Below are 13,556 nucleotides of genomic sequence, written 5' to 3'. Positions count from 1 at the left end.
GTAGAAGCTCCTGATAGGACTCAAAAAGCTGCATTCGGAACACTCTGGGAACAGGCTGGTTTACTCTTGCAATTATGTCATGTCATTGCCAGAAAAAGGAGCAAACCAGGCCACCTCCACAGTGGTCTAAACAGTGGACTAAATGTCCATAAAATTGCACACTCAATCTAAAAAAAGAAAATATAATTTCAATGTATTCACGAAGGCTTTCACAGCCGGGATCTAATGGTTGTTGAGGGTTTTTCGGGCTTTTTGGTCATGTTCTGAAGGTTGTTCTTCCTGACGTTTCGCCAGTCTCTGTGGCCGGCATCTTCAGAGGACTGGAATAGGAACTCTGATGCCGGCCACAGAGACTGGTGAAATGTCAGGAAGAACAACCTTCAGAACATGACCAAAAAGCCCAAAAAACCCACAACAACCAAAATATAATTTCGCTTAGCATCTTGTTGGGACAGTAGAATGGATAGAATATCTTGATGAAGGCATACTTGTTGAATCACTTCTCCTTTTCCATTCTTAACAAAACTAAGAACATTAAGTTCAGCTTTCCACACCCTCTGTTTTAAACTTTTCATGATGTTTCACTGATAAGTGTTTGATTAAAAATACCTGCCATTACTCCTTCTTTCGTCTAGATTTAAAAGAGGAAACTTTCTTTATACAGGAAGCTAACTGATAGATGTGTCACTTCTTCATAATCTTCTTTGTTTAGCATGCATACTTCACGTTCAAGGGATTTATTGCAGGCTGCAGGGGAAAAGTTTTCTGGCAGCTCTTTGTTAAACTCTTGGCAGCGCAGGATTAACCTGGATTTTTACCCATCCACACAAATATGTTGTATACTCCCTCTTTCTTTCTCCCCACTCCCTGTATTTCTTTAGCATACCTTTTCATATCAGACAAAATCAGGGATCAAGCCCATTAAAGCTCCTTTTAAAATACTGCATAACACTTCATCTGTAAGATGCTATAATATTTTTGTCTTTTTGCTTGTTTGTTTTTGTCTGATATGACAAAGACATGTCTTTGAAAACTATACTTTTTCATTTATTTCTTAATGTTTGTGGGCTCAATTACTAGATATTACTTACGTATATACTTATACTCCTTAGCTTCTTTTATAACATTGAGACTATTTATTTCAGCCAATGACTTAAATAAACCCTTCAATTCAGCCAAATTCTGGGAGAATTTTTTTTTGCCACAGTCCAGACACAGTATTTAGTAGAATGAAATGAAAATAATAGAAACATTTAGTGGAGGGGAATATCTCCTTATAAATAATGCAGTTAAATGTCTAAATATGTTTTTTGGTTTAAAAGAAGGGCAACAATATTATGTGGGGAATTCCAAATAAAATGAATGAATAAAGTTAATATAACCAGTTGAATTGCCTGCTTTAATAGAATCTGGAGTTTCAGACTACAGTGGTGCCTCGCATAGCGACGATAATCGGTGCAGCAAAAATTGCTGCAAAGCGATTTCGTCGCTATGTGATATTAAAAAGCCCATAGGAATGCATTGAAACCCATTCAATGTGTTCCTATGGGCTTCAGACTCACCTTTAAGTGAACATCCTCCATATGGTGGCCATTTTCGCTGCCCGGTAAGCGAGGAATCAATCCCAGAAAACAGCAGGCAGCCATTTTTTTTTACCCGGTGGCCATTTTGGAACCACCGATCAGCTGTTAAAAATCATCGCTTTGAATGATCGGTAAGCGAAACAGGGTACCGATCATTGCAAAAGCGATCGCAAAAGGTTAATCGCTATGTGATTTCATCGTTAAACGGGGCGCCCGTTAAGCGGGGCACCACTGTATATGAGTTGGAGGATGATCTGAGAATCAGACTCCCCAAGAATGCAAAGAATATTTAATCTTGTTATCCATCCTGACAATGCATATTTTTCAGTGCTCCACACCTGGCATCAGACATGCAAACATAGCTATCTCCCAAATGACCAATTTAAAAAACAAAGTTGGTTAATCTATCTGATGCCTATTAAGGCAAGCTTATGTTGGAATAATGGTGGACTGCATGTAGGTCTGGAATCAGCATTTCCTCTCCTGAGACTTTGGGCAGAAGATTTTTGTATCCAGTCAGGCACCATGAAGAATGATCTATGTTTATGAGAATCTTATTGGACTCCTATAAAATTTAGTTGCAAGTAGAATCTCTCTGATATACTGTAGTCCCTTTGCAGAGACTGGCTATTACCTTGTGTAGTGAGATTCTCTCTATTCCTGTTGCCATCGATCTACCTAGAAATTTAGAAAATCACTCAATGCTGGGACCCACCTTCTTAATCACTTTATAGGTACATCTCAAGACCTAGCCAATTTGATCCAGATGGTTACAGTTATGTAAAAAAGCTTAAGTTTAGGATGTGTTCCAGAAAATGAAAGAAAAAAATGATCTATTTAGACTGCCAGTCACAAATATCCTGAAATTACAGTCTGGACAACAGGGGAATGGAGTGGAAGGACTGCAGATATATACCGTATTTTTTCGCTGCATAAGACACACCTTTCCATAAGACGCACCAATTTTTTAGGAGAAGAAAACAGGAAAATATAATCTGTTTTCTTCGCTCCATAAGACGCACAGACTTTGCACCCCCCTGTTTTGTGGGAAAAAAGTGTGTCTTTTGGTGCGAAAAATACGGTAAGTCCCTGGATTTTCTGGGGGGAAGGACCTTTTGGCACCTGTCAAAATCAGTGGTATAAATATGTCCTGTGGTGGTTAATTCTATAAGAATAACAATTCTTTTTTATGGCATTTTAAAAGTTATAATTGCCTACTCTTCTAATTTCCCAGTAAATTAAAAAAGCTGTTCCGTAAGCTGAAGGATGAGAGGCCAGAGAAAAAGGAAAGCGATTCTAACCCTTCTAAGCAACCTCAGCAGTGGGAACTCGATTATGTCCTGGAGCCATTCACTGGACTGACTCCTGAATACATGGAAATGAGTAAGGTCTTTGAACATCCTTTTCATCTGCTTGTATCAAACTTGTCTGAAAAGTAATTCTACCCCTTTGGCAAAATATATTAGCCTCAGCCTTGTTCTTCACAATCACAGCATGAATGTTGGATATCCTAAAATTACTGCTGACGATCAGTATACTTTTGCAATGACCTATGGATACCAAAGATTAAAGGGCTATGTGACTTGTTTTGTTTCAGGAAACTTGTATTTCATGTATTTTGTGATGTTAACACTGAAGCAAAATGACAAAACTGAAATTACAAGTCAAATTTATTTAATCACTAGTTAAACAGAATAAATGTCCAGTTGATTAAGACATATATGGATCAGTTTTTATCAGTGAGAGCAAACATTAGTTCATGTGGAGAATTGATGAGATGTCCAGAGACTGCCAACTAAGATTAACAGTCTGTCTTGTCCGCCTGTGGTCAAGTGGTAAAGTTGCTCACAATCTAAGCATAAAGAAACAATCTAACTGTAGTGTTATGTCTCTATACACATAGGCCTCTATTTAGTATTCCTGGCTAATCCTATTCTCTTTTGATTTTTCTAACCTTAAAAAAATTAAGTTTATTCCACAAGTTAATTGTATTTTCTTTGAAGCTGTACTTCCTTTTTTTCTTTTCTGACTATCATGTGAGTTAATTGGATTCTAGCACCTCACTTCATTGAATGTGTTTTGATGTTGCTCACATTTTTTGGTATTGCATTCATTGATCCTTTTAATATTGTATATTAGAGGCGGGCACAAATGAGAAAAAAAGGTGATTCATTTCAATTTGTGATTCATCAAAACGACAAATCATGAACAACAAATTTATGAATTTTTCTGATGAAACAATGACTTGATTTGTCAATTTATTTTTGCCTTTAAAACCCTAGAGGCAGCAAAATTGCAGAGAAGCTTCCCCTGAGACTCCTCTACTACCCCTCCATGTTTTGTAAAGATTGAGTTTCAGCCATCTGAGTTATACACCTACAAAGTGGGTCCCCCCAGGAAAGTTTTCTTTAGCAGTGGGCTTGGGTGAAAACCCAATCTTCACTCAATGTGGTGGGATTGTAGAGGAGAGTCAGGCGAAGCTTCTCTGTGATTTTGGTGTCTCTAGGTGCCTGGGGGAACTTTCCTGGGGGGGAAGCTCTTTGTGGATGTATAACTTGGAAATCCAAAACCCAAACTTCACAAAACTTAGAGAGATTGTAAAGTAGAGTCAGGAGAAGCTTCCTTGCAATTTTGCTGTCTCTAGGTGGCTGGGGGGGGGGGCAGTTAATAGCCCAATGAATCAACCAATCAAAAATCACTAAAATTAACTGGTTCATGTTCATTAGGGGTCAGACAAATATGAACAGACAAATTAGCAATTTTTGATGAATTTTGAAATTCATTTTTGAATCCATGCCCATCTCTATTGTGCACGTATTCCTACTATCTTAAATACTGTCTTTTAATTGTTGTAAGCCACCTTAGATCATTTTAAAGGGAAAAGGCAGGTTTAAATAAATAAATATTCTAAATTTATATTTCCATTCATCCAGTTCTACAAAGAAGAAAGTCTTACTTTTCTACTCATTTATTGTGCAATTTTTTAAAAACATATATGGTTTCCTTCCTTAGTCTTTTCATAATTTGAAACATATCCCTCCCTCTTTTCCTGACAAGGTGGAGAATTCTGTTTTAGAAAAAAATGGTTACAGACTCTAAATTTGATTTTGGACCACGGATGTTTCCATATAACAAGATATTAAAATGAGAGTTCTAGAATTCTAATATAGAAATTGACGTTTTATAATTAGCTTTCAAGGGACTAGAATTGAGGGAGGATGGGATTGTTCTTCCTATAGGAGTTTTGTAGACAGGGAAATTTCAGTGATTGCATCTCTGAAGCTGGGCATATCTAGTACTGTTTGTCATATGCTTGAAAAATGTGTATATGCTGAATGCCCTTTTCTACATTAAATTTATGGGTTAGACTAATTCCCATAGACATCTTGAATAAGAGAATCTGATTACCTTTACTAATAATCCATGTCCCTGTAGTTTCTTCATGCTGCCCAATATGTTGAGTCCTGTCTGTGGAATGTGAGAAGACAGGAAAGTAGAGTAAAATGAAACTCACTCCTCTCCTAACCTGCCTGTTGTGCTGTTTGTATCCCTAAATTTAGCTGTCAGATGCACTGCTGAATGACACAGACCACCCACATGGACAGGAAGCCCTTTGAGATGCTCAGCACTGAAGCTGTCAGTTGGGATTGTTCTGAAAGGGCAGTAGGCAGAAATGAAGATGAAAGGAGCTCCTCGGTGGAGCATGTTTACATACTTTCAGAACTGGGCAAAGGAACATGGCTTGCAGAAAGGAGGGTCCTAAATTCAGAAAGGAGATTTTTAACTCCAAGAAAAAAAAATTCAGCTGAGTGAAGCAAAGCTGAAAAGGAAAATTCTAATGCAGTCACATCCTCAAAGCCCATTAAATTGAATGGTGTGTTGAAGGCAGTGCAGCTTTTTGTGCTGGTCCATCTTTAACTCAATATATTCTTGAAGGGAATATGGAGTGAGTCCATTGCATTTTAGGAACTCTGAAATTGCAATATGAACCTCTATATAGAATCATAGACTTGGAAGGAAGGGAACTCAAATGCCACCAAGTAAAGCTCTGTGTTATACAGAAAATCTGCTGCTTTACCACCCCTAGTACATTCCTTCTAAGTAAGAAGATTACATAACTTTACAAAGCACTTTGCTTATCTGTGAAAGACCTCATACTGTCAGGGTTTTGCTAATGTTCACTTCACATTCCCTTTGTTATAATTGGAACATTTTGATTCAGGCCCTATCCTCTATAGCAGGGGTCTCCAAACTTTTCACCATGAGGGCTACGCCATATATTCTGCACATTTCCGAGGGCTGAAGGAACACATGTGCATGCCCACCTTGGGCAGATCTCCCAAAATAGACTCCTCCTCAGCCCAGTAAGGCAAAGGATCAATCTCTTTGGGTTTACAGGGCTGCTGCATGTATGCCTCTGCCATGTCCTTCCTCTGTGGTGGGGTCTCTGTATGTCAAGTCCCTGACATGTGTCAGGTTTCTCAGCGGAAAACACGGATTATCAGCAGAGTATATGGCGGTTCAGGCAGTCCAGTAATAATTCACACGCAGTCCGGCAGCATTTCTTTCAGCATAGTGTATTCAATAAATTCAATAAATAAAATATTTACATCAATATATACAGCAGTCTGGCAGCATGGCAGGCAGATGTGAAGATATAACTAACTGTACAGCTCTACATATATACATACACACAACCAATCAGGTTTCACATTACCTCATTGCATTACATCATCCCATTACTTCATCTCTGGGTTGCATCAGTCTGGGTTACATCATCTCTGCTGAGTCACCCTGACTCAGTTTCAGCACACCTGACAGTTATGGCTTCTCATTATATCACTTCATTCTGGTCAGGCCTACAATTTTCCTTGACAACATGCTTGTCAAGATAGTGTCACAGAAAGCTTGCCCTGCTGTTACAGGTGAGGGACTTCTTTTCTTTTTCCTACAGGAATTGTATTTTTGCATTCTTCACGAATAACATATCTGGTTTCAATTCACAATTCTTCATGGTCAATTGAATTTAGTAATGCAAATATTTTCCTTATGTGGACTTTAAATTCATCAAGAATATTGTTTAATTTATACTTTGGCACTGCAATTATTTTAATATTCTTCTTCAGCTTTACTCTAATATTTAATATTAACAGTTCATTATCAGTGCCACAATCCATTCCTGATCTTATTCTGACAGAGAGAATACAGCTTCTCCATCTAACACTTCCAATTGCATAGTCTATTTTATTTCTATATTGACCTTCTAGTGATGTTGACATATACAAGTGCTACTCAAGTTATCACCTCATATTTATGCTATTAAGAAATAATTTGAAAGGCATATACCTCTACCAGCACTCCCAAGCCAACTACACCAGAGTACAGGTTGCTGTCCTCTGAAGATGCCGGCCACAGAGACTGGTGAAACGTCAGGAAGAACAACCTTCAGAACACGGCCAAAGAGCCCGAAAAACCCAGAACACCCACTCTACCAGTACCCTTACATGTTGAACATTTCCTGTGTGTTAATGTTGTGCTTGCTTGCTACTTATGTACTAACTTTTCTACATTGACTTACATTTTGCAGTAATTCTCAGAACCAACCAGAGCTTGGGAAAATTAATTTTTTATACTACAACTCCCAAAATTCCACAGCAGGAATGACCACTGGCCATGCTGGATGTGGGACTCTATAATTCAAAATTATTGATCTTCCAGATTCTGATTTCAATCATTGTCCTGCCCTCATCTTTCTCTTCCTTACATACCTAACCAATATTCAGTACAATAGTGCCTGTAACTAGATGTATTCACTATGGCAACTGTGTTAAATCTCATATATATCAGCATTGAAGAGATTTTGCCTTGGGACATAAGCACTTCATGAAATAAGAACTTTGGAGAGCACAGTAGCATTTACTGGCTGAAACCCTGTTGCTTTGTTAATGAGGGTGAAAGAAAATGGCATAGCATTCACTCACTTCTAGCTGACAATTCCTTGCTGCAGTTCTAGGGCATATCAAACCAGCATGCATGTGTACCCCTGAGAATTGCAGTGGTGACTTGATAATTGCCAGGTGGAAAATGTGACTGTTACGCCACGTGGCTTCCTCCTTCATAACAAGGCAACAGGATTTCTGCCAGTGGGTAGCTTTTCATTGTATCTTAAATCTTTGTACATTTTTCATTATATCTGAAATCTAAAAACAACAAATGTAAGTTAATTGCAACCAAGAATTCATGCATCATTATCCTTGTGTGCATCAGACAATCTCTGTTCAGTAATCACAATGCCACAAAAATAATTGTTTTCTTTAATAAATTGAGGGATTCCTTGCAAATGAAAAATCAATTAAGCATCATCAGAAATAACAGCATATGTTGTGATTAGCTTAAGACTTTGTGAGATTTGAGAAATTATCCTTTGGCTATGAACCTAGACCTTGTTTATATCTGTCATCATGGGAACACCATTCTCAAGAGACTGCGCAGGGCAAATGTTGAGGCATACTGCCAACTAATCGCATGTTTACAACATACTTGCCAAGCAGCAGCAGTAGCAGCTGCCAGAGTGGGTGGTTGTTTCCTCTGCAGAAATGCAAACAATAAAATTTAAAGGCCAAATTTTAAAACAGTGAACCAAAATACTATTTATTTATTTTATTTATTTATTTATTTATTCAATTTATATGCCGCCCAAACTACCCAGAGGTCTCTGGGCGGCTTACAATAATTAAAATTCAATATAGCAAAAGATAAAATAATTAAAATACAATTAAAATACAATTAAAATTGCCATCAGACCCACAGCTAATATAATTTCAATTAAAAGCCTTCTGGAACAGGAAGGTTTTGACCTGGCGCCGAAATGTCATCAGCGTCGGCGCCAGACGAATCTCAGTCGGGAGGGCATTCCATAGTCTGGGGGCAGCTGCCGAAAAGGCCCTTTGTCTACAAGCCGTCCCTCTTACCTCCTTAAGGGACGGCTCTTTCAAAAGGGCCCCCTGGCTAGATCTTAACTGCCGGGTAGGTTCATATGGAAGGAGGCGGTCCTTCAGGTATCCAGGGCCCAAGCCGTTTAGGGCTTTATATGTCAAAACTAGCCCTACTGCACGTGCAAAATCTTTGATTTCATATACTAGGCTGCCCTGGGATTTATTCAAAGGGTGGGATAAATATGTTGCCATAAAGGCGCAAAGGGCAAGGCATATTCTTCTTGTAAGTGGTTCCTCTCTCCTTCACCCAAATGTTATTTGTAAAATAATTAGATTGAAAAAAAATTGCTCTCCCATGTCTCTTCTTCCCTTGTCCTCTCCAGCATGGCCTGAAACAAACTAAGGGTACAGGTAGAATCTTTGCTGGAAAGATTCTGAAATGCCAACAGAACAGAAAATTCTTTTTTTTTCCCCGCTGTAAGCAACGAGAAGGCTAGTATCAACATAAACAGAAGTAGAATTAGGTTCAGGGTCTCTAAGACTTCTGGGATTAATTTTAGAAATTTTGAAGAATTTCCCTGAAGGCAGGAGAATCCGATCAAAACCTCCTGACTCTCAGGTATCAACAAAAGAAGCCCTGCTAAAAGGACAGACACATTCTTTTCTAATCTCCATGCTATAGCAGGATTTGAAAGCGTAACTTAGGGGTGTTCTGTGCAGACATGTTGGATGTATTCACACTGAAAATTACCTGAGAAATGACTGCTGCTGACCTGTGAGGGGTTTTGGGATGTGTTTTTTTTGTTTGTTTGTTTGTTTTGGGGGGAGGTTGCCCACAAAAGTCAGTGTTTTAACGGGCATGGCAACAAGTGGGTTGATGCAGTAGGAGAAAGTCCAACATATTTGTAAATTTAGCAAGCCAACAGTGGGCCCCTAGCCTGTGGGTCCCCAGTTGTTGGACTACAGCTCCCAGAATCCCTCACCATTTGTCATGATAGGTGGGGCTTTTGGAAAATGAAGTCCAACAAAAGTTGTGAAGCCAAGACTGAAAACCACTGCTCTAGGTGATACAGGGCTATAAATGTCAAAAACAGATACTAGCAATATTCAGGGAACCAATGCAGTTTCAATTTGATCACTTTGTTTCTGTCGGTAGACTAGATGTGGTGTTCCCCGTTTGAAATATGACAATAAAGAGGAGCAGCTCCAGACATGCTTGGAGGAGGGGAATTGCCTTGACCCATTCCAGTCCAGATTCAGGTTGTGACATGTATCAGTCATACTTCAGGATGACCTTTTAAGGGAGATTGATGGGAGAAGAATGACTCTGTTAGTACCTCTTGGATCTCTCGGCAGCTTTTGATACTGTCAACCATGGAATCCTCCTGGACATGCTATGGGGTCAAGGGACTGGCACTCAGCTAGCTCTGATCCTTTCTTGATAGTCATGTCCAACTCAAAACTTAATGCAAGGGTGATTGTTATTCAGACAGTGATACACTTCAGTAGAGGAAGTATGTTGAACACTGCAGTAGTATTAAACACTTCCAAATAATCTAGGAAAATCGACAGAGTAACACTCTTCAATAAGAAGGGGTTGTAAACCAAATTACGGTGCATGGGATTGAAACAGTGTGCAGCAACTGTTATGAAAATTCTATTTTACATGTAGAGTGACTACATCTCCATGCCATATCCTCAATTCAATAAAGCAATTAAAACCATGACAGTGGGATAGAATCCAGACTGGAAAGGATATAGTGTTTTATATGTTACCATATAGCCAGATCTGTCCGTAATTCCCATTCTTCACAGGCAGGGTGGTTGAGGGCCTTCCCTGGAGGGAAAGAACTAGAAACCAGGCCCTCTCGGTGGTTGCCCCCCACCTATGGAACCACATGCCTATTGAGATCCATCTGGCACCCTAGGTAGATGGGTTCAAAAGAGCACTGAAGGCCTGGCTCTTCCACCAGGCTTTCCTGGAGCACTAGGATCTGTGCCTCCCTTTCTACCATTCTTTTTGCCATCCTCTCCATCACCCTTTTTACCACCTTTATTGCTATCTGTTTTAATTTCCCTGTTATGTATTAATTTATTTTTATCGTGTTTTTAATATTATGTCTTATATTGTTGTTAGCCACCCAGAGTGGTTGCCAGATGGCACGGGATATTATTATTATTATTATTATTATTATTATTATTATTATTATTATTATTATTATTATTATTATTATTATTATTATTATTATTATTATTATTATTATTATTATTATTATTATTATTATTATTATTATTATTATTATTATTATTATTACTACTATTATTATTATTATTATTATTATTATTATTATTATTATTATTATTATTATTATTATTATTATTATTATTATTATTATTATTATTAATAATAATAATAATAATAATAATAATAATAATAATAATAATAATAATAATAATAATAATAATAATAATAATAATAATAATAATAATAAAAAATCATGAATGTAAATATTTGCATTTAATATGTAAATAAAGCAATATATGTCTTTAAAAATGATTGGGAACTTCTAAGAAATTTCTTCCAAAGAACCTGAGGAGTCATGCTTTTCTGTCTTCCAGTCATACAGTTTGGCTTTGTCACACTCTTTGTTGCTTCATTTCCTCTGGCCCCAGTGTTTGCCCTGCTGAACAATGTCATTGAAGTTCGGCTTGATGCCAAAAAGTTTGTCACTGAGTTAAGAAGACCTGACACTGTAAGAGCAAAAGATATAGGTAAGTTTTTTTTTAAAAAATAAGAAGATCAAATGTGATGCTTAGGATTTGCTTGGTAATGAAAAATGGAATAGAAACAGGCATTTTAACATTGTTATGTCCTTTCTTACAGGGATTTGGTTTAACATTTTGAGTGGCATTGGAAAATTTTCAGTTATAATTAATGTGAGTATGAAATTCATGTTTATGCAAAGAAAACAGGGAATTTGATCGGGTCACACAAATTTGACTTAAATTGTCAAGAATTTAAATTTTTTGGTTTGATATGACAATCAGTGGAAGTGCTTAATGATTTAATTTTCATAAAATAGTTGTGTGTACGTTGTTCCAAAAAGTGCCTCACTGAATGTTGTGAATTATGCACATTTTGCTGACAACTTTTCTGTGTCAGTGCATTGTCGATGATTTTTTAAGCTGTAGGCCTCATTCCATAACCAGTTTAACAGAAATCTTAAGGTACAATCCTATGATCTTTGGGAATGTGTGTTAGAATGATAGATCAAAAGCTGACATTCTGATGCATGCCTTCGGGGAATATAAAAGGGTGAAGAGGGGGGTGGATAAAGACTTGCAGAACACATGTGACAGTGGTTGGAACATGTTTTCTTTTCCTTATGCCTGCCTGAAAGAAAATCAGTAGTGACAAGGTAAACTATTTTTCATTAGAGATGGGAGCTTCATATTTGTATCCCTGGGGATATAGATACGAAGTATGGCACCACAGGTGCCACGGAGGTCCATTCCCTCACCACCGAAACTAGCCCAGTCCACTCATAAGGCTCCACACGGTGAGTTCATCCATTGTCAGCGACATCGTACCAATCACCCACGTATCGCAGCCAGTGCTTCCCTGCCTCACTGTGCAACCAACCAGGCAGGATGATGAGTCTGCCCACTCAACAATTCTAACTTATGGCAGCCCTTTTCATGATTTTCTGGGTACAGAATAAGGATGTGGTGGAGGGGAAATTGTAAAACAAGTCACCTCTAGATAGCTACTACCAGGGTTGGGACTGCCAGCAGCAATCTGGCCTCATATATTTACTATACAAAGCTTCCTACCTATCTCCTGAGGCTCCCAAAAGCTTCCGTATGGTGTAAGAGAGCCACAGGGAGCCTCAGAAGCTAAAAGAAGGAGGATAGGAAGCTTTTACTTTAAATGTTTCTTGTGCCATATTCTGGTAACACCTTGCAAAATAATGCAAGGAGGATTATGCCCAATGTTTTACTTTCCCATGTGTAAAGAAACATTTTTTTTTGAAGTTCCTCATCTCTGTCAAGCAAGGATTTATACCCATAGTATTTGTGCAGCTGCACACTTGCATGTATTATCTTGATCTTCATTTGCAATCAGTGAAAATTACTAACAAAATCTTTTGATTTCAAGGCTCATCTTTCTTTTGTTGTCCCTACTTGCTTCACTCCTTCATCTTTCTTCTTAAAATAAACTAGCCCAAATAGTGGAAGTATAAATCTATGCTAGGTCTATTTTTAAAAAAGCTATAAAATCCTAGATTTGTTGGACAAACACCAGACTCTTTGGCCTGCAAGACACTAAACAACTATTTTTTTTTTAATTAAGCAATGAGAATACTGGGTTAAGTGTCAGAGCTGAGGTGAAGGAGGTATTTCTGGTGGCATGAAATGCTCTTCCAAATTGCTTTAGAGAGAAATAATTCTTAAGGACCAACTGGCTCACTCTATCTTCCAGCCACCAAGCTGTTTATCTGTCTGGGGATGTCTGGAGATCTTTTTGATCACCATCACCATCATCATCGTCAATAAAGTGATACCAAAGTAGAGTGCAGGCATTCGCAGGTTCCTGTGGTAAAGATTTTCTTTCTCTCCCAGGCCTTTGTCATTTCTGTTACTTCTGATTTCATTCCACGCCTTGTCTATCAATATGCATACAGTCATAATGGAACTTTGCATGGCTTCATCAATCACACCCTCTCATACTTCAACGTCAGTGATTTTAAGGCTGGAACCCAGCCAGAAAACTCACCATTTGAAGAGGTTTCCTTTTGCAGGTAATACAACCTTATCAACACTTGACTGATATGTTTAAGACTTATGGGAAAGTAATCAAGAGATGTAAGTCCACTGATTGTGGTGGGTCCAGCAAGGAGGAGACATGTGGCCGCCTGCTGTCCTGTAGGCATCCATCATATTTTTGCAGCCTTTTACCATTGTTGCAGTCAAGCCTTTTCTTCAACTCTCTACATCTCAAATCTCTGAATATGAATGGATGTGTCATGTAATGCAG

At 38.1% G+C, this 13,556-nt stretch overlaps 1 protein-coding gene across 1 annotated transcript in view; it reads left to right on the top strand.

The window, feature by feature from the left end:
* ANO2 (anoctamin 2) overlaps positions 1 to 13,556 on the top strand; it is a 227,064-nt gene that overhangs the window by 198,040 nt on the left and 15,468 nt on the right. Inside the window, exons 20-23 of the mRNA XM_020785745.3 lie at positions 2,818 to 2,966; positions 11,138 to 11,290; positions 11,403 to 11,455; positions 13,142 to 13,320. Coding sequence (XP_020641404.3) covers positions 2,818 to 2,966; positions 11,138 to 11,290; positions 11,403 to 11,455; positions 13,142 to 13,320 — 534 coding nt within the window. The remainder of the gene's footprint in view (positions 1 to 2,817; positions 2,967 to 11,137; positions 11,291 to 11,402; positions 11,456 to 13,141; positions 13,321 to 13,556) is intronic.

Source organism: Pogona vitticeps, chromosome 5 (genome assembly GCF_051106095.1).
Source record: "Pogona vitticeps strain Pit_001003342236 chromosome 5, PviZW2.1, whole genome shotgun sequence".
Taxonomy (NCBI): domain Eukaryota; kingdom Metazoa; phylum Chordata; class Lepidosauria; order Squamata; family Agamidae; genus Pogona; species Pogona vitticeps.
This window is presented reverse-complemented; position numbering and strand designations above follow the sequence as displayed.